The sequence below is a fragment of the Sorex fumeus genome, unplaced genomic scaffold (genome assembly GCF_029834395.1).
Source record: "Sorex fumeus unplaced genomic scaffold, SorFum_2.1 ptg000110l, whole genome shotgun sequence".
Classification (NCBI taxonomy): domain Eukaryota; kingdom Metazoa; phylum Chordata; class Mammalia; order Eulipotyphla; family Soricidae; genus Sorex; species Sorex fumeus.
Window position 1 is genome coordinate 3,686,798 of NW_026606167.1, and position 20,533 is coordinate 3,707,330.

The window sequence follows — 20,533 nt, forward strand, 5'->3', positions numbered from 1 at the left end:
GCGCGGCGCCGGCCGGGCCGGAGCGGGCCGCCGCCTAGGGGGCGCCGCGGCCGCCGGGAAGCCTCCCGCCCCGCCCCGGCGCCCCGGCCCACGCGCGCATCCCCCGGGCCGCTGGGTGCGGGCGCGCCCCCGCCCCGGCCGGGCGGACTCCGGGCACCGCCGAGGGAGCGGCGACGTCGCGGCGGCCCTGGCCGCGACGCGATCGCTTTCCCGCGCGAAGTCTCGTGCGCCCCGCGCAAGTCTCGCCCTCGGAACCGGCGTGCGCCAGAACCGCGCGGGGCCGGGTCCCGGGCGGCTCCGAACTCTCCTTCCCAGAATGCCCCGGTTTATTTGCAACGTTCCTTCCCCCGTGACGTCGCGGAGCGAGGCCACGCCTCGGCCAATGGGAGGCCGCGGGGTGTTAGGACCTGGCCATATAAGGTAAACAAAGCCGGCCGCCCAATGAGGCGGCGGCGGGGGCGGGCGCTGCTTCGGGGCGGGAGTGGGCGCGTCACGTGGCGGGCGGGGGCGGGGCCGCCGGGCGGGGGGCGGGGCGCCGCGGCTCTGTTTACTGCCCCGCACGCGGCGCTTCCGGTGGGCCCGGGCGTGGGGGCTCCTGCGGGCTTGGGCCGCGGTTCGCTGCCGAGTTCCCCGGCCCGGCTCTCGCGCTGTCATCCTGTCCTCGCCGCGCGGAATAACCTTGGCCCTGTTCCTCGCCTCGCCCGGAGTCGTTCATTGATTGGGGGTGGCGGGGAGCGCCTTTTTCCCACCAGCCCAGCGGACAGCGTGGGGCGGAGCCGGAATGTGTGCGCGGGGGCGGAGGCGAGGGTGCGGGCCCTGTGGCCCAGATCCCACGGCCCGGTTAGAATTTGAGAGTGGGCGCGGGCCCAGTCCCCGGGACTGGATTCCGTGCATAGGAGCCCTGGAGGCTTAGAGAAAAAAGGAGGCTGGTGGGGAGAGCCGGGCGGGTTAGGTCCAGGGCAGTTAGCTCCTTGCCCAGCTGGCACGATTGGGTGGAATGGGTGTGGGACGTGGCTCAGACCGGGCGCGCGTTCGTATCTGGGCAGCCCGGGTTCCATCAAAGGATCGGACTTAATGGGCCAAAGCGACCCGGAGTGGATTGGTGGGTAGGGGTCACCTGCAGTGCCCTCCGCGGCTCTCTTAGGGCCTACACACCCTCCCGGGGTTTCGCCTCTTGGCAGCTGGGAGCGTACGGGGCCCTTGTGGGGGACAGACGCAGAGATGTCCCGGGGGCGCAGAGAAAGGCCCATGCTGGCCATGTGGCCTGAGCGAACCGTGGGAGCCCGACATAGGCCGAGAGCTGTTGCTCCCTTCCCCCTGGGTGTCCCAGTCTGTGTTCCCTGGGGAAGGAGCAATCAGCCTGTTTTTTTTTTTTTTGCTTTTTTGGGGTCACACCCGCCGATGCACAGTGGTTACTCCTGGCTCATGCACTCGGGAATTGCTCCTGGCGGTGCTCGGGGACCATACGGGATGCTGGGAATCGAACCCAGGTCGCCCCATGTTGGCTGCGTGCAAGGCAAACGCCCTACCCACTGTGCTATCGCTCCAGCCCCTTTTCAGCCTGTTTTATACCGTTTAGTTTCACACAGTAATTGTTAAAAATTGATGTATGGAGGCCACAGTTGGCAGTGTCAGGTGACTCCTGGTTGTGCTCTCAGGAATCGTTATGGTGGACACGGGCACTATGTGGGTGCCAGCCATGGAACCCGAGTCAGTGTTGTGCAGGACAAGAGCCCTACCTCTGTACCATCGCTCCAGCCTCTGATTTTAACTATGTTTCTTCGTTGTTGGCTGAGGAAATACAGTGGGTAAGACGCTTCTTTTGCGTTGGACCAACCCGGTTCGACCCCTGGCATCCCTTAAGTGCCCCCAAGCACTGCCGGAATGCACATTCGACAGCACTCAGCATCACCGGGTGTGGCCCAACAACCTTTTTTGGCTATTGGGCCGGAGAGTTAGTGTAAAGGTTAAGGAACTAGCCTTGCTTGCCACAGTGGAGTGGAAATCCTGACACTGCCTATTGTATTCCAAGCCTTGCCAGGTTGATAACTAAGTATAGCTGGGTGTGCCCCCACTCTTTGTGGGGCTTTGATTTTGGGGGGGGCTTTGAGCCAGACCTGGTGGTTGGTGGGAGTTAAGTGCTCAGGAGTCCCAGAGTTGCTCAGGGGCCCATGCACAGCCCTGGGCCCAAGTGGGGCTCTTGGTGGGCAGCCTGCACCCCAAGTTTGTGTGCTGCAGGCAGACCCCTTCGAATTCTCGCAAGCCCTCGTGGTGACAGGACACTTGATCTCAGACTTGTCCCCTCACCTTTCCAAGTCCCACGTGGGTGAAGCTCAGTGCCAGCTGTGCCGGGCTCTGGAGAGTCACACCCAGGCCTCTGATGTTGGGGATTTCAGCTCCTGCTTCCGGTTCCTGGTTTGGAGCCCCCTGGAGCCCCTGAGCTTTCCGCTTTTCCAGGGTTCCTCTTGGGAGTGTCTCATTTCTAGCACCGGCCTCTCTGCCACCCTCTGGACCATGCTGGGGTGCCCCCTTTCACTGAGAGGGGAAAGTGAGACTGGAATGGCATGCTCTTGCCAGTGGGCCAGCAGGGTTTCTGGCATGGGAACCTCATGCTGGTACCACTCAGGTATGTGCCCAGCTTGCCCTGCCTAGAAAGAGCTTTTTCAGGCTGGTGCCGGTAGGGGTGGGACAGATGGGGCTGGCACGGTCAAAGGTCACCTGCAAGCCCCTACAGGGGCCCTTAACAGGCTTGTTTTCCCGGGTTCATCAGGGAGTGGAAAACAAGTTTGTTTTTAGGTACCTGGAGAGTGGACTTTGGATCTTACCACGCTGGCTGGTCTGGGCAGGTGGAGCTGGAGAATTTTAAATTGACTTTTTTTTTTTTTTGGTGTTGCCTCCTCTTGGCTAATGCCCAGGGAGGCTCCTCCCTACCCCCCCATCCCCATGCTGCAGGCGGCCTGCTGCTTACCTGCTCTGAGGTCATGTGGGGGAGGGCCCCTCATCCCTAAGGGAATTTGAGGGGCTTACCACGAGGTTGGGTTCCATTCCTCCGTCCCTCTCGGAGAGCCCGGCAAGCTACCGAGAGTATCTCGCCCGCGCGGCAAAGCCTGGCAAGCTACCCGTGATGTATTCGATATGTCAAACACAGTAGCACGTCTCACAATGTTACTGGGCCCGCTCGAGCAGATCGATGAACAAGGGAGGACAGTGACAGTGACCACCAGGTGACCATGGGCTCCTGGCTGGGCCTCTGTGGTTTGGGGACCCTCCTGCTGGCCGGCTAAGAGCCTGAGATCTGGCCAGTGCTCCTGCCTGGAGCCTCCCACCAATTCTTCACTCCTGTATACGTTCGTTCTCCTGGAGCCTGGCTTAGTCTGCCCCCTCAGAGTTGGCAGATTGCTACCTGTAGCCGAAACGCCACCTCCTCAGAGACACTTTCCCTGACTTTCTAGTCAGCCGTAGGTTTCTCGGTATTTTTTTTTGGGGGCGGGGGTACTCCCAGTGATGCTCATAGTGTACTCCTGGCTCTGCTATCAGGGGTCACCCCTGGCAGGCCTGGGCGACCCTACAGAGTGCTGGGGATGGAGCCTGGGTCGCCCTGGGTCAGTCCAGCCCCAGTGTGCTGTGCGCTGGGCACTAAGGCTCCTGCCCAGGACTCCCGGGCTGTTGCAGCCGCCCGGGCATTCTCACCACCGTCAAGGGGCCAGAGCGCTGGCACAGCAGGGAGGGCGGTTGCCTTGCTGAAGGCAGACCCAGATTTGATCTCCAGCATCCCATGTGGTTCCCCCAGGCAGCTCCAGGAGTAATTCCTGTGTGCGGAGCCAGGAGTGTATGTCTCAAAAAGCACAAACAACAAAAAAGGTAACCTTCAAAGTTTCCTTCCTGGCACACCATTTCCTGGCTGCTGCTCTGGCTGGTTGCCTGATTCATTGCTTGCCACATAGTAGCTGCATGATAAATGTTGAATAAATAAATGAATCAGCCAGAGTGTCAATAGTAGAACTAGTACCAGATCAGAAACGGCCTGTCTCAGAAAATTACACCGCAAAGGCCAGAGTGCTAGCTCAGGGGCTGTGTGTGGTTTGCATACAAGAGGCTTGGGTTCCACCCAGGGGTACTGCACCCACAAACCAGAGAAATTCAGTCTCTAGCCCAAAGCTCTAGGAAGAGGAATGTTTCAAAGGTCCAACCCACTAAGCCCCCCAACCCCCCTCTCCTCCAGCAGAGCTTCACCTCCCCCAGCCTCACTTTCTTCCGCGTGTTGGGCATGAAAGAAAATTAATGACCCGCAGCAGAGAACTGAATGAGAAACAGGTGCAAAGCACCCCAGTCATGGCCAGGCTGGTGCCCAGGACCAGGATCCACAGCACCTTGCTCCAAGGCTTAGAAACAGCCCCTGGTACTTGTCCTCCCTCTCCCCAAACAGCTCGCGTGGGGGCATGTACGTGTGTGCGGGTTCAACTAAGAAATGATTCAAGGGGCTGGAGCTACAGAACAGCGGGTAAGGCGTTTGCGTTGCACGCAGCCGACCCGGGTTCAATCCCCAGCATCCCATATGGTCCCCTGAGCACCGCTAGGAGTGGTTCCTGAGTGCAGAGCCAGGAGGAACCCCTTTGCATTGCCAGATGTGACCCAAAGAGAGAAAGAAAAAAAGTGATTCAATAGGGAATTGCAGGCAAGGGAAGATCGCATGGCAGGGTGAGTCTTCAGGACTACCTGCGGGCAAGATGCCTGGCACCCCCACTCTGGGGTGGGGGACTGAGGCACGAACTGGCCTGGCGAGGGTTCCAGCCTTCCCACCCTTAGCTGTGCACCCTCCCAACCCCGACGTCTAGCCCCTGAAGCAGAGCTTCACTTCCACCAGCCTCTGTCGGGGATGAAAATTAATGATCCGCAGCGGAGAAGTAAATGAGAGGCAGGTGCGGGGGGAGCGGGGGTCTGCACCCGGCGCTCTCCCAACTGCACAAGCCCATCCGCAGCCTTATTCCTCCTGAACCGCGGCCTCGGGAAAGAAGAGGGCCCCGTGGCGGCGGGGTTCGGCCGCTCCCTGCCCTCCCTTGCTGCTGCCTGCTCCAGCCGGCCCGGCGCCTGCTTCTGGGACGCGCAGTGCTGGGGCGAGCAGGTGGAACCTGCGGCCCGCTTGGCCACCTCTCGGCCTCCGGGAACCGCCCGCGAGCCCGGACGCTGCCCCCCAGGAGCTCCTACTGCAGCTCCCGGGGGCCGGGGGGAGCCGGGAACCGGGGCAGGACCTAGGCACCCTCTGGACCACGAGTTCAGGCGACGCTGAAACGGCCCCGGCCCCGCCCCCGACGCGCGCGGGGCTCCGGGTGCGGGGAAGCTGCGCCCTCTGCCGGCGGGGCCGCAGGTGGCCGCTCGCCGCGGTCAGGGTCGGCGCTGCCCTTCTCCTCGGCACGGAAAGGGGCGCGTTCGCGACGCGCTGGCACCGCAGCGACGGCCCCGGGCAGCGCGCCCGCGCCAGGCAGGCCCGCGCCCGTCCGTCTCGGAGCGCCGGTCCGGAACGCCGGCGGCCCGCCGCGGTGCATCCTGGGAGTGGTAGTTCGGCGGCGGCGGCGGCCCGGCGCCCCGGCGGCCGGAAGACTACATTTCCCGAAGTGCCTCGCGCCCGGGGGCGGGAGCCGCTGCGGCGTCGGGCCGGAGGCCGAGCCGGGGGTGGGGGCTCGAGGCCGAGGCGCCCGTGGCCGCGGGGAGCGTCGGTGCCGCCGGGCCGGGCCGGGCCATGTCCGCGTGAGGCCGCCGCCGCCGCCCCGGGCCGCCGCGCACCATGGGCTCCATCCTGAGCCGCCGCATCGCGGGCGTGGAGGACATCGACATCCAGGCCAACTCGGCCTACCGCTACCCCCCCAAGTCCGGTGAGCTGCGGCCCGCGGGTGGGCGCGGGCGGCCTGCGGAGGGGCCGCGATCCGTGGCGAGGGCGCCCCCGCCCCGCCCCGCCCTGCCCCCCCAGGCCGGGCCCGGGGCGCGCGCTGCGCTCGGCAGCCCCCTCCGCGGCGCGCCCCTGCCGGACCCCGGCGGTGGGTGGGGCCCCGGCTGGCGGCTGGTGACCTTGGGTCAGTCGCTGGGAGCCAGCGCGCTGGGGACGCTCGGTGCGAGGCCGGCGCCGCGGCGGGAGCTGCCCGCGCCACGCTGGCCGAGTCGTGCTCACAAAGTGCTCGTTGTCCACAGGCTGGGTGGCATCGCCGGGTGCCGCGGGGGCCGGCTCGGGCGCTGCGTGGGGGACCGAGCGGGGGGCGGCGCCCAGGGACTCTCCAGCGCGTGCGGGGCGGGGCCGGCTCCGCCGTGACCCCCGTGGGGCCGCGGGGACTCACCAGCTTCGCTGGTCTCCGTGTTGGCCGAGATCCCGGAGTGACCAGGGGGAAAGTGGCTCTCCCCAGGGCAGGGACCAGGGTCCCACCTCCCCCAAGCCGTGCGTGGGACCAGCGGCCCCCGGCCCCATCCCTCTGTTCCCGGGCAGGCGGAGTGGCTGGTGTGGGGTCACTGATGTGGGCTTCTGGGGCTGTGCCCAGAAGCTGTGGCTCTGGGACACCCCCCACGTGGCTCAGGGATCACCCCCCCCCCCCTTTTTGGTTCTGCGATACCAGTGTTTCTAGAACCCCACCTCCAGGTCAGGCTTTGGGGGCCCCCATGAGCCGTGTCCCCAGCCCCTGCTCAAGCTGGTGAGCTGCAGCCCCGCTTGGGAGCAGGGGAGTGAACTGGGGCTCCTGGATCTTAACGGGGGTTTCCAGGTTCTGGGTGGGTTCCCAAGTGCGAGGGAGCCGTTGTCCTGCAGCCTGTCTCTCCGGGGGACTTAGGAGAGCCCCGTGCCTCCCCGGCTCCCTGTCTGGAAAAAGGGGTCCAGGGGGAAGTGCAGGGCCTTCACTTTTGGACCAGTCACCAGATGGAGTCTCTCCCCCTATGTTGGGGTCCCTGTATGCTTGGTGTGGGATACAGTGCTGGGCTGGTCCCCGTTACCTGTCCTGGGCCTTCTCCCTCTTGCAGTGGCGCTCTCTTCCAGCCTGTCCAGTCAGAGGCTGTCCCCTCTGCTCTTGAGTCCTCTGGCCACCAGGCAGAGGGACCTTGGCAGAAGGACTTTTAGTCTGCCGTGAGGTGGGACCCAGTTTGTGGGGTCACTGAGTGGGGAGGGCCCGGGAGAGCGGGGGGCTGGAGGCACTGGATGGGGCCTCTGGGGTTGCACCCGCGCTTGGCCCCTGCTCTCCTTCCCCAGGGCCTGACTCACAGAAGTCACTGATAGGTGCGTCAGGGCCAGCGTGGTCACCGTGAGGTCACTTTGTGCTCCAAAGCGCAGTTCCTCTGCGTCCAAGTGTGTGTGGGAAGCTTTGGTTTGGGAACCACACTGAGCCGTACTTGGGGGCTACTCCTGATCTGTCCTCAGGGGCCACTTCCAGCGGGGTTCATGGGGCGGTGTGTGGTGTTGGGGCCAGCATCCTCCCGCTGTGCCGTGGCTCATGTGTTGGGCCTTTCTACAGCTGTCTGGCTTCCTGGAACTCCTCAGCGTATGTGTCAGCAGTGTTTACCTTGAATTGAATAATACTGTGTCTGTTCTATTAATTTGGTGCATAACAGCCTCGTGGAACTGTGTTCTGTGTGCCCTGCAGTTTCTCCCCTTGGACTCCGGGTGCCACAATCAATCTGAGACTTTCTGTGCCTGCTGGCGCCAGCCCCATCCCTGATCCCTGCGTCTGCATGTTCTCTCGCTCACCGGGAAGGCCCCGGCTCTGCTTCCCCTCGGGGTACACGATGCAGCCCCCACCCCGTCCCGTGGTCCAGCCGTGCTGAGTCTGCCCCGTGCAGCGTCAGTCACTGGTCAGTGGCCCTGGTCGCTTCCCTGCAGGAGGACCTGCTTGTGGCCGAGGGTCGCTATCGGCTCTTTCCTGGACCCTGGGAAGTAGGTTTGTTGCAGGGGGATCCCCAGCCAGACTCCCTGAAGAGTATGTTGCAGATTCATTTCTCTGCGTGTCTGTCCACGCCTGAGAGTGCCCGCCCGTTCTGTTGCATGGTTTCTGGGGACATCTCCAGTCGGTGCTCAGGGGACCCCTGAGTCAAAGTGTGCCCCCTCAACTGTCGCTGTGGCCAGCACTGTGTGCAGATACCCAGCAGTGCTTAGGCCCTCAGGGCCATCTGCCCGAGCAGGCGTTTGACGCACCCTTGGCCCCTTAGTCCCACCACTATGGCCCAGGCGCCTTCTAGTTAGCAGGAATTAAGGGCAAAGACTAGTGGAGTGACACAAAGTTTGTCCTATGTCTGTTTGTTTGGGGCCACGCCCAGGTGTTACTCCTTGCTCCGTGGCAGGCGTCACTCCTGGGGACTCATGCCCATGATTGCACTGGACTGGTCATGTGCAGGACATGGGCTGGACCGCTGTACTGTTGGTCCAGCTCCGGAGTGTCTTCCCCGGCTCTGGAAGTGATGCTGGTTTGGCGAAACGTCAGGCGCACTCCCAGTTGGGCCAGGATGCGCTGCTGCCGTGTGCCACAGTGTGTCCCCAAGGGCAGCTCGGAACAGGAGACGCGCACCTCAGTGAGGGTCTCGCGAGTGAGGACAGGTTCCCAGACCCCTGCCTGAGCTGCCAGCCCCCCGAACACCTGGCCAGTCAGCACCTTCCCTGAACCAGGCACCTGCACTTTGCCAGCCGGTAATTCCTCTGTCCTGGAGCACAGGCAGGCCTGGCCCTCCGTCACCACTCTTGGGCTGGGCACACACAGACCCAGTCTCCTGGTGCCTCTTCCCGATGCCCAGGGTTGGCGGCAGTACCGGGGAAGCTGGGGGGAGGGACGCACCAGGGGCCGAGGAGATGGTGGCAGTTCCTGGCCTAGAAATCTCTCAAGTGCCCAGCGGATTTCCATGCGCGTGTGTGTATGTGTGTGTTTCTCCGTGCATGTATCTGTCTGTGTCTGTGTGTCGCCTGTGTGTGTGTGTGTGTGTGTGTGTGTGTGTCTTGGAGGGAGGTTGTCTTCAGCTTCTTCCCAGCTCTGCCTCCTCTGCTGCCTAAAGCACAAACCGTGATTGGGCCCGGGCTGGGCATGTCACTCAGGTTCCTGTGCCGCTCGAGGCCTTGCTGTCCCTGGGGAGTGACTCTGCCCTCAGAGAGGGCTGTGAAGAGCCCTGGGTCTCAGCGATGGCCCCGACTCCAGTTCTGGCCCCGACCTCCTGGCTCCTGCGCAGAGACGCTGTCCCTCCTCGCCGTGTCTCTGGCTGCAGTTTCCTTGCAGAAGTTGAGGCCAAGCGAGACCAGCACCAGCCCGTGGCTGTGAAGTTGGCTGAGTGATCAGTGCGGACTTCAGCAGGGAGCTGTGTCTGGAGCACATCCCCCATCCTGTCCCGCCAGGCTCCCAGGACCCCTGGGGTCAGGCACTGTGGCCCCGGGGTCCTGTGGCGCATGTGTGTCCATACACGTGTGTGCGTGCCTGTGCGTGCGTGCTGGCGGTTGGTGCCGGGGCTTCCCCCGGCGGTGTCACAGTGCCACTGAAACCGCAGCAGCGTCCTGTGACACGGGGCTCAGTCGCTCTTGTCGGTCCCATGCCTGGCGCATCTGGGTGCTGGTGCAGGGGTTGGTGCAGCTCGGGGTTTGCCCCCCCATTCCCGCGGATGCAGCACTGGCCGTGTCCAGGGCAGGATCCTGCCGTGGACTGGGTTTCCCAGGAGGAGCCCAGAGTGTCCCCCCCAGGTGGCACTCCCTGGGGCCTTGGGTGTCCCTGCGTCCTGGCCGCGACCTGGGGACGGGCGCTGCTCCGGGCACGACCTGGGCTCCGTGTTCTGAAGCCCCCCGTGTCTGTCGCCCCAGACGCATTTATTTTCACTTTGTTTTGGGGGCTGTGCCCGTTGGGACTTGGGGTTGCTCCTGTGGTTCTGAGGTGACTGTGGTGCCAGGGATTGGGCCTGGGCCTCCCTGTCCTAGGCCGCTCACCCTGTCAGACACCAGTCAGGGACTCGGAGCAGGAAGTGGGCAGTGTTTGGGGGTGCCGCATGCTCGCGTGGAGCCCCGGGAAACAGTCCCCCGACAGAACCCATGGGGGGCGGGCACCTGGGCAGGCATGTGGGGGAGGGGGGTCCTCTCTGCCCCTTGTTGACTCCTGGGGCTCCTGGTTACCTGGTCACTGTGTTTCCCATCTGCCTCCCTGTCCGCCGGGAGACTCTGTGCCCGGTTCGGCCCCCCCCGTGGCCTGGGGAAGCCCTTCATTCCTCGGGCACCGAGGCTGGTCTGATGTGGAGGGCAGAAGCCTCGGGAGGTGGCGACCGCGGCTCTGGCCCCAGTGACCACTCTGCCTGTCCCCTTTCTGAGCAGGAAACTACTTCGCCTCGCACTTTTTCATGGGGGGCGAGAAGTTCGACACCCCTCACCCTGAAGGGTACCTCTTCGGAGAGAACATGGACCTGAACTTCCTGGGCAGCCGCCCCGTCCAGGTGGGTCTTGGCGGCTCGGAGCACCCCAGCACACGGGAGCCACAGCTGGTTACGTGCATTTGGGGCACATGCTGTGTGCGGCGTGTGCTGTGTGCGGTGTGTGTTGTGGGGCATGTGCGCGGGCAGCTTCTCTGCCTGAAGCCTGGCTGGCGCGGGGTGTGGGGGCCCCTTTCTGAGTAGAGCCGCTTTCCCGGGCTGGCCGGGCCCCAGGAGCCACGCTCCTTGCTCCTCGCGTGTCCGGCAGCGGCTGGGCACTGGGCGGGGGTCAGGGCCACCTCGGGGTACCAACGGCCTGGCTGGAGATGGTCACATGGGGCTGGTCTGCATGTCCACAGTTTCCTTATGTCACACCCGCTCCCCACGAGCCCGTGAAGACGCTGAGGAGCCTGGTGAACATCCGCAAAGACTCCCTCCGGCTCGTGAGGTGACCAAGGGCTGGGGGGTGTGGCCGGGGGCTCCTCTCCCGTGGGATCCCGGCCCAGGGGTTGGCACCTCCCTGCGGGGTTGGGACCTGGCCGGCTCTGCCGCCTTCCCCTCAGGTACAAGGACGGTGGCGACAGCCCCGGCGAGGACAGTGACCGGCCACGGGCACTCTACAGCCTGGAGTTCACCTTCGATGCGGACGCGCGCGTGGCCATCACTGTGTACTGCCAGGCGGCCGAGGAGTTCCTCAACGGCTCCGCCGCGTGAGTGCCCCCCGCAAGCGACCCTCCCCAGACTGGGTCTCCCTCGATCGTAAACGTGAAAGACTGCACCAGTGTTCTCAGTGGGGCACCCTGGATATTGGGGGTAGCTGCGACATCTCTGGGGGTCCCCGTGGCCATACGTGTGGACCCCTGAGGTGTCTCTTGCCGTGAGCCTTGTGCTGGAGCTGGAGGCCACCTCCTGTGCCTGCTGGTGTGGGGGACGGGGGGACCCTGCTCTGAGCTTCGTGGGCCCCAGGGTGGACACAGCACACGGGCGGGGCAGAGGGCATTCCTGGCCTACTGAGAGCCTGTGTCCCGGGCTCTGCACCCAGGACCAGCATGGCGAGGACCTGCCAGGGACTTCCCCGGCCCCCAGATCCCCATCCGCCTGGGGGGTAGGCTGGGCAGCGTGTGCTCCGGGGGATCTCATGGCCCACGACCCTCAGGTACAGCCCCCGAAGCCCCGCCCTGCGGTCAGAGACCGTCCACTACAAACGCGGCGCTGGCCAGCACTTCTCCCTGCCCTCCTTCAAGATCGACTTCTCGGAGTGGAAGGACGACGAGGTAGCTGCCCAGTCCTCTGCCGACGTGACTCTGGGGCTTGGTTTTCTGGGAAAGGGGCTGAGGGAAGGAGCCCCTCAGCGTGGGGGGGGGGGCGGGGTGCAGTGTCCCCTGGGAAGCCCGGAAGGGCAGGTCCTGCCAGTGGCCCTCCCGGCCGCTGCCTCACCGAGGCCTTTTCCTCCTCAGTTGAACTTTGACCTGGACCGGGGCATATTTCCAGTGGTCATCCAGGCCGTGGTGGATGAAGGCGATGGTGAGACCCAGATCACTTGAAGCCCTGGGGGTGGCAGGAGATGGAATGGGTTGTCCCTGTGCGGCCCCTTCGTCCTGGGGCTTGGGGGGGCCGGGGGTGTGGCAGGGCCAGAGGGAGAGGGGAGCCTGGCTGCAGCCCTGACTGCCCCCTCCCTTCCGCAGTGGTGGAGGTAACTGGCCACGCCCACGTGCTCTTGGCCGCCTTTGAAAAGGTGGGTGCTGTCCTGGCCCTCTGTCCCAGACCCAACAAGTGTGGCCGTGTGAACGGGCGTGGGGGGAGGCCCAGGCAGGCTTTCACACCTTCCGGGAGTAGGAAGGAGAAGGTTCTAGAAATCGCCCTCCTTGAGTGTGGCTCGTGCTGGACCCCAGTGCCAGACCAGCTCTCTCTGCTCCGCACAGGGCCCGGCCTCTGTCCACTCGGATGAGGCCGTCGAACTCCACCGCACCCCGTTCCGGGTTTGGGAGTGCGGGCAGTGGAGCAGGGTCCCGGACGTCGTGGGTGGGAAGTTGCACATACCCTGTGTCCCCATGTCTCGGTGTCCCCATGTCCTGTGTCCCGTGTCCCATGCCTCGGTGTCCCATGTTTTGTGTCCCACGTCCTGTGTCTCCCGTGTACTGTGCCCCTGTGTCCTGTATCCTGTGTCCCCCGTGACCCTGTGACTGGAGGCCCCCGCCGCCCTCTCATGCCCCCGCGTGGAGAGGCTCTCGCGTCGCCGGTGGCCCGGCTGACCCCCACGTCCTCCCTGCAGCACGTGGATGGCAGCTTCTCGGTGAAGCCTTTGAAGCAGAAGCAGATCGTAAGTGTCTGCGGGAACTTGGGCTCTGTGGCTCGCCCCCTTCCTGCCCCCCGAGGCCGCCATGGATGGTGATGGGGACGGAGCACTGTCTGGCCTGCCGTCACGGACTCGGCCTTGTCTGCCTGGGAGTGGGGGGCATGAAACCAAGCAGCCAGGGTGGGTCGGGGTTGGCGTCCGGCTCCTGGGGATTGGCGTGCTCTCGCCCCCAGGTGGACCGGGTGAGCTACCTGCTGCAGGAGATCTATGGCATCGAGAACAAGAACAGCCAGGAGACGAAGGTGGGCCCAGAGGCCGCACATAGCAGCCGTACCCTGTCCTGTTCTTTTCTTTTGGGTCTGGGGCTCGGGACCTACTCCCAGCTCAGTGCTCGGGACCCAGGTGCCGGGACCAGGCCAGGGTCTCTGCGCTTGCTCCAGCCTGGTGCATTCTCTGGCCCCCGTGTTTTATCCTCTTGTTTTGGCGGGGCGGGGGGGGCTCCAGCCGGCCGTGCTCGGGTCTTTCCTGAAGGGGCTCGGGGACCCTGTGTGGGACGGCGCCCTCCCTGCCTTTCCCTCCGCCTGATGGTGTGACTCGCGCGTGGCGGGGCCTGGGGGCGGGGTGGGCTGTGCTGTGGTTGGTGGAGGCCGGTTGGGGGCTGCATCCTGGGGGGCTGAGGTCCGGCTGGGGGCGGCTGTCTGCAGAGCCTGCGCCCCGGGGCTGGAGATGGGATCAGCGGGGAGGGCCCGACACCGTCTGTGACCCCCAGCCCCACCAGGAGTAACCGGGAGCGGGTGTCCAGCCCGTCCTCTCCTGGCCCTTGGTGTAGAACCGAAAGAGTCACGAGCAGGTGCACGACTTTTGCCCCTGGAAACCTGTGGGGTCTCAGCAGTGTCCACAGCGGCCCGGACCCCAGCCAGGCAGCCGACCTGGGGCCATAGTGCTGGAGGCTCAGTGGCACTGGTCCCCGGGGCCTTCATGTGCTGCATTGTGTTTTGTGGATTGTATACACGTGTGCTATGTGCGATGTGTGTACTGTCTTCTATGTGCTGTGTTGTGTGTGCTGCGCGTGTGTGCATAGCTGTGTGTGCGCGCTGTGTGTTGGCTGTGTGTACTATGTGCCGCATGTGTGTAGTACACCCGCTGCATGTGTGCATATGCACTGTTTGTGTGCTGTGTGTGTGTTGTGCTTGTGCTGTGTCCTGTTTGTACAGCGTGTGCTGTGTGTGCTTTGTGCGTGCTGTGTCCTGTGTGTGCTCTGCATGTGTACATGTGCTGTGTGTGCGGTGTGTACCACGTGTATACTGTTTGTGCTGTGTACTGTGTGGCGTGTGTTGTGTGTACTGCGTGTGCTGTTTATGTGTGTGCTGCTGTGCTGTGTATGCGGATACTGCATATGCTTTCTGTGTGCTGGGCATATGTACTTTGTGCTTTGCGTGTGCTGTATATGCCGTGTGTGCTGTGTGTGCTCTGCGCACGGTGCGTGTGCTGTGTGTGCGGTGTGAGTATACGGTTCCCATGGGCCGTACTGTGTGCCGGCTGGAGGAGCAGGGGAGGAGGAGGCATCGCCCCGTGAAGCGGGTGCGTGTCCGCGGGCGCCTCTGCCCTGGCTCCAGGCACCGGGAGACCTTCCTGACGGGGGCTGGGGCTGCCCCGCGACCCTGTCCCCAGGGGCCGCCCCACCCGCCTGCCCAGGCGCCCCTCCCCCACAGCAGCCCGGGTGCCACCCCCTGAGTCTCATGCCCGGCGCCTCCGCAGCCCGCGGACGAGGAGAACAGCGACAACAGCAGCGAGTGCGTGGTGTGCCTGTCGGACCTCCGGGACACACTCATCCTGCCGTGCCGCCACCTCTGCCTCTGCAACTCCTGCGCCGACACGCTGCGCTACCAGGCCAGCAGCTGCCCCATCTGCCGCCTGCGTGAGTGGGGCGGGGCCCGGCGGGCGCTGCTGTGGGATGGGGGGCGGGGGGGAGGGTTCACCCTGGCTCACATGGGTCATGTGGCCCATGGTGCAGCCAGGACGGAGAGAAGGGTGTGAGCAGGTGCCAAGGCCGGACCAGACCCTCGAACCTGGGCTGGAGAGGACGGCTGAGCCCCGCAGGGTCAGCCACGGCAGCTTTGGGGACGGGACTGGTCCTGGGGCCACTGTTGGTGGCGTGGGCGGGTGTTGGCCCGTGTGTGGCTGTTGGTCTCTGTGGTTGTTGGGAATGTGTTTTTGTGGGAAGCTGGTGTGCATGTGACGTGTGTTTGTGACGTGTGTGTTTGTAATGTGTGGGACTGTTGGCAGTCTGTGTGTGCCTGTTGGTGGCCTGTGTGGGGGTGTTGGTGTCTGGTTGTTGGTGTGTGTGTGTGTTTGTGTGTGTGTGGCGCTCACGTGACTGGCATGTCTAACATCTCCCTCTCCATCATGCTGTGGGCTGACTGTCCCTCCTTTCCTGTCCTTGCACCTGACCTCCCGACATGGGAACCTCTGGACTGGGCCTGCCCAGCATCACCTCAGGGCAGTGCTTCCCAGGCCCTGGTGTGGAGGGGAGCAGAGGCTGCTGGTATCCCCGACTGGGCAGAAGGCTGCCGCCCCCTGCTGCTGGCCCAGGGGTCGCAGATCGGGGTGACAACCGTGCAGGCCGCGCGGTCCAAAGGTTTGAGAGGCTGGCCCTGTCCCAGTGTGTTCCCTGCCCTGAGGCCCGTCTCCCCCATCCCCGTGCAGCCTTCCGGGCACTTCTGCAGATCCGGGCAGTGCGGAAGAAGCCCGGAGCACTGTCCCCCGTCTCCTTCAGCCCTGTGCTGGCCCAGAGCATGGATCATGAGGAACACGCGGTAGGTGGGGGCTCACAGTGGCAGCCCCTGGCACGTGTCTGGGCTGCTGTCAGGTGGGACCCTGCCCTTCCAGGGTCTCCCAGAGGGGGTCGCAGACAGACAGGCAGAGCCTGCAGTGGTTAGGGAGGGTGAGATGCGGGGAAGAGGGGGTGTGGCCAGGGGCAGGCTCTGCCCACAGCCGTGTGGCCTGGGGTGTCCCCTGGGCTCTTGGAAACTGCATCTAAAATTGGGATTCCCCAAAAACTCCCATTTGTGACAGCCATGGGGCAGGTGCGAGGCTGCCCATAGGATGGGGACCCTGGGGCCCAGCTGCCTGGGGCCTGAGGTCCCAGGTGTCTGTACCCCAAGTTCCTGCCCAGAGACCTCCGAGCCCCCGTTTGTTCCCCTTGTTCTGGGAGCATCGGGGGCTGAGCGTTCGACGTGGACGGTATGAGGGTTGGGGTGCTTTCCTGCGGTGGCCCCAGGGCTACTAGTTCCTTCCCTGTTCCTTCCTGGAAGCGCCTCAGGTGCCCCAGACGTGGGGGACCAACTCTGGCTCTGGGCCTTGCTTCACAGCCCCTGGCCCCGGCAGCCCCTAGCCCACCTGCTCTTGAGGCCTGAGATCCGTACAGGCCACCCCCAAGCATAGCTCCAGCGCCCGCAGGAGGCGCCAGCGTGAAACTTCTGATTTTTATCTTGACAGTGTCCCCTTAAAAAATCAAAGTCGCACCCTGCCTCCCTGGCCAGCAAGAAACCTAAAAGGGAAACAGTAAGTGCTGCGCGGGCCGGGGCTGCAGCCCCCCCCTGCCTGCCAGGCCTCTGCCCTGGGCGCTCACCTGCTTGGCCCCGCCCCGCCCCAGCACCCGTTTCCCTTGGGGTTTCTTGCTGGCAGTGGGCGGGCCTTGTGGGGAGCTGCCTGTCACCCGCACCCCTGCCCCCCTCTGAGCTCCTGGGGCTCAGAAGAGGTTTCTATGCCTTTTCCCTGCGGCTGGGGTCACCGGGGGCACCGAGTGGCCTCGGCAGACCCCCGAGACACTTCCGGGGGGTTGTGGAGGAGTCAGGCCATTCCTGTTTTTTGGGGGGAGGGGAACTTGGAGTCATTCACCTTTTATTGAATTGGGTTGGAAGCAGATGCAGTGACCCCAGGTCCCGGTGGCCCCTGGGGTCCGCCTGGCGCTTCTGAGAGTGGCAGCCCTGGTCATTCCTCCCAGAGGACCCGGTGGCAGGGGGAGGGGTCAGAAACATGGAGACCTGACCCCAGGGACTCTGGCCACCCCGCGGAGCTCCCTGGGGGCCCCTGCCCGACTCTCACCTCTGCCCGGCCGCTCTGCTCCTTTGACTCACCCCCAGCCCCGCTGAGGTCATTGCCTCGCCCTGGGGCCTCTGCGAGCCTGCGCGGGGATGTGGGTGTTCCGGGGGATTCGGCCGAGCCACCCTCAGCCACCCTCGTCCCCACAGAGCCCTGACAGCGTCCCGCCTGGCTATGAGCCCATCTCCCTGCTTGAGGCGCTCAACGGCCTCAGGGCCGCATCCCCGGCCCTGCCGTCAGCCCCCCTCTATGAGGAGGTCACTTCCTCGGCTGGCTCGGATGGCCTGTCCCAGGCCAGCTGTCCCCGCGCAGGGATGGAGCGCCTGCAGATGGCGCCACGGACCAAGTCCCCGGACAGGTGAGGGTGCCCGCGGGGGCCCAGGACGGAGAAGGGGGTCTCGGCCTCCGCAGCCCACAGCAGGATCGGGAGCATCAAGCCACCCCTTGCCCTGCTTGGACGGGGAAAGGACGCAGGCGTCGGGCTGGGGTCCCCCCTCCCCTCCACACCACATGTCCCCAACACCGCCTGGTACAGCCCAAAGCCATTGTACACAGCATGGGCGTCAGCCGGCACTGTGCAGCCCCCGAGCCCCGCGGGAACCAGCCCCTGAACTCCTGCAGCAGAGCCTGGCATGACACGGGCCTGCCCCCCGCGTTCTCCTGCCCCCAGCACCCTGCACTCCCCGCCGTCCCCCACCCACCTGGACGAGGAGCCACTCTCTCAGGACTCGCCGCTGCCCCCCGTGCTCAGCAGCTCCCCAGAGGTGAGGACCCTGCCCCTGCCTGGCCCTCCTCCCTCGGGCTAGCGCCCGAGATCCCCACACACCCCCAGAGCCTGGCCCCAGCCCGTGTGCCTTTGCTTCTAGAGTTTCGTGATGGAGGAACCTGAGGAGACGACGTCCCCCAAGCAAGGTCAGTCTCCGTTCTGGTGAAGGGGCTTCCGGGGATCCCCCTCCCCACACTCTCCCACCTGCCAGAGGGGCCCCCCTATAGTCGCGCTGGGTGGGAGGCTGAGCCTGACAGTGACCAGGCTGAGCGGTTGCCCCTGTCCCCTTGGGACCCCCGGCAGGGCCCCCTTCTCTCCCCTCCCTGTGCCACCTCCACCCTCCAGCCCTTCCTGGGGAGCAGCCCCCCAGCTGGGAGCACAGCACCACACCTGGGGCTGGGGAATGGGCCCCCCTGGGGGCCAGATGGGTTCCCAGAGCCCCAGGGCCAGTGGCGGCAGGAGGGGGGTCTCCGCAGGGGTGGGGGCCCACAGCTTCTGCCCCCTGTGTCCCTGCAGGAAGCCGAGCTCCCTCCATAGAGAACGTGCTGCAGGACAGCCCAGAACAGCGAGGCTGCGGCGCCCCCGCCGACATCTGCCTGCCAGGTACCAGCTGGCCCAGGGCTGCCCAAGCCCCCGCGGGAGCCCCTCAGCGGGACTGGCTGGGCTTCATCTGTGGGGTGGTCTGAGCGTCCCCCCCTCTGCCCCCAGGATGGCCCACCTCCCTGGACACACCCCGCAGCCTTCGCAGCACCAGCGCCCCCAGGCCCCCCCCGCCGGGTGGCTCCAGTCCTGAGCCGGGGACCACCGAGCTGACCCCCCTCTGAGCCTGCCAGTGGGGCCTGAGCCCTCAGCTCCTGACTCCAGGCGGCCCCCCTGCCTCTCCCACCTCTGAGGAACCCGAGGACCCTGAGCACAGCGCACAGCCCACAGACCCCCTCCAGCGGCCGGTGCCTTGACGGGCCAGCCACCTGGGAACTCCGCACACCTGCAGAAGAGAACTGGGTGGAGGGGAAAGCAGGCCTGGTCACGGCCAGTGAAGTGGTGCCTGCCTGGTCGCCCTCTGTCCCTCTGTGCCCCCACCCGTCACGCTGCCACCAGCCCCATCTTGCAGGCTCCCCACTCCAGCCCCAGGGCACCCGGCCTCCTCAGAACTGCCCTCTTCGGTCCCTGAGCTCAGTGCCCGACAGCCAGCCGGCCTCACCTCCGAAACTCACTCCCAGGTTCCTCATCTTGTGCCCTTGGGGCACCCCCAGGGCCGGCTGGGAACCAGGACCAGCGGCTTTCCCAGGGAGCTGGGTCCCGGCTGAGGTGACTTCCCCCACCCCCAAGCAATAGAATGACTTGGGGTCAAGCGCCACGGGCTAGGCATACCCCCTTTAGTGCCCACACTTCCTCCTGGGGACAAGCCCCCTTCCAGCTGTCAGGGCCTGGAACATTACATGTCCTGCAGGGCTGGGTGATGGGAATTGTGCCACTTCCCTTCCAGCAGCGCACACCGGGGCTGGGTGCCCCAGGTCAGCCCTCTCCCTCCACCTGGCCCCAGTCTCTCCGGCCAGGACCCCCTACTGGTCCCTTACCATGGGGGGCCACCGGCTTGTCTCGGACTTCATGAGACATCAGCGTCAGCCGATGCATCTGATTGGCTGGCTTGGGTCTGTTTTTACTGTACATTTGTAGTAATAAAATCCTGCAGTGAGGCCCTGTCGGCACTTCTTTGTGGGAAAGCAGGACGGGGCACACTGGGGAGCAACCTGCTGTGGAGCTGCAGAGGGGATCCTGGGGTTCTGGTCCCTGAGCAGGGACGTGGCGGCATGACACTGATGTAGAGACAGCAACCTGGGCCTTCTAGGGTTAGTTACTTTATTATTTTTATTTCTTTATTTTTGGGTCACACCCAGCGATGCATAATGGTCACTCCTGGTTCGTGCACTCAGGAATTACTCCTGGCCATGCTCGGGGACCAGATGGGATGCTGGGAATTGAACCAGGGTCGGGCAGCGTGCAAGGCAAACGCCCCACCCGCTGTGCTGTCGCTGCAGCCCCAGGGTTAGTCAGTTTAAAGAGAAAAGGCAGTGGGTGAAGGAAAGGAACATGGAAGCTGGCAGGAATGAGCCTCTTGTGGCCCTGAAGGAAGCGGGGCGGAGGGGGGCGTGGGGAAACAGGACCTTGAAGCGGGCACGTGGGGACAGGCTGAGTGGCAGGGTGTTCGAACCCTGTCCCAGCTCAGCCTGGAGCCCCGCTGATCCTGGCGTGGTCTGGTGCTGCAGGGAAGGGCTGTTTCCCAGCCAGGCTCTCGCAGTGGCGGGTGGGCTTCCCCGCTTCCCCGCCAGCCCCGCACCTGCCCATGCCTCTAGGTCAGGCAGGGCCACTGCACCCCTACAGGCGGGAGCTGGGTTGTGCCCCTCCGCCAGGCGGGGCTCCTGGGACTGGCCCTCCTCTGAGTGCCCCCTGCCTGCCGCGCCTTGCAGCCGACCCTCAGCAGTCCGTCAGCCGCTCTGGGCACGGTGCCTGCAGGGCAGAGGGTCCGCCCCCTCGCCGACCATGCCCCCTAGCAGCAGCCGGAGGGCACCGTCTGTCAGAGGTCATCTGGGCTCCATGAGTCACCCTGCGAGGATCTGGGGGCCCCCTCGCTCTCTCCCGGTGGTGATTCCTGCCTGTAGGTCAGGAGCTTCCTCCTCTGCAGTCGGGAGGCGCCCGTGGACGTTGGGAGTCCGGGCTAAGGACACTTAGGTGCTTCCGGTCATCGACCACCCGGCAGGCTGGACAAGAGGCCCAGAGCACCTGGCCAAGCACCTGCGACTGGGCCTGGAGGCAGGGGGCGGGGCCTGGAGGCGGGGGCGGGGCCGGGCCCGGCGCGGTGCACTCCGGGCGCTGCCGGGGGCGGGGCCCCCGCTCGCGGTGCGCGCCTATTGGGCGGCGGCCGGGGCGCGCGTCCTTGCGCGCCGCCCCTTCCGCCTCTCAACGACGCGGCG

The 20,533-nt window shown here is 65.1% G+C and overlaps 1 protein-coding gene across 3 annotated transcripts; it reads left to right on the forward strand.

The window, feature by feature from the left end:
• The first annotated feature begins 298 nt into the window (after window positions 1–298).
• MGRN1 (mahogunin ring finger 1) lies at window positions 299–19,258 on the forward strand. Of its 3 annotated transcripts, none has more exons than XM_056135332.1 (17): window positions 299–420; window positions 10,301–10,419; window positions 10,755–10,843; window positions 10,959–11,105; window positions 11,552–11,669; window positions 11,853–11,919; window positions 12,081–12,130; window positions 12,668–12,715; window positions 12,925–12,993; window positions 14,450–14,609; window positions 15,398–15,507; window positions 16,190–16,255; window positions 16,945–17,153; window positions 17,466–17,559; window positions 17,662–17,707; window positions 18,078–18,164; window positions 18,270–19,258. In XM_056135332.1, exons 2-17 carry the CDS (start codon window positions 10,327–10,329, stop codon window positions 18,383–18,385), a joined length of 1,569 nt encoding a protein of 522 aa, XP_055991307.1. In that variant the 5' UTR covers window positions 299–420; window positions 10,301–10,326; the 3' UTR covers window positions 18,386–19,258. The 3 variants fall into 3 exon arrangements, with proteins under 3 accessions (XP_055991307.1, XP_055991305.1, XP_055991306.1); XM_056135330.1 differs by lacking the exon at window positions 299–420 and adding an exon at window positions 5,708–5,870; XM_056135331.1 differs by lacking the exons at window positions 299–420; window positions 16,190–16,255 and adding an exon at window positions 5,708–5,870.
• The last annotated feature ends 1,275 nt before the right edge of the window (window positions 19,259–20,533 follow it).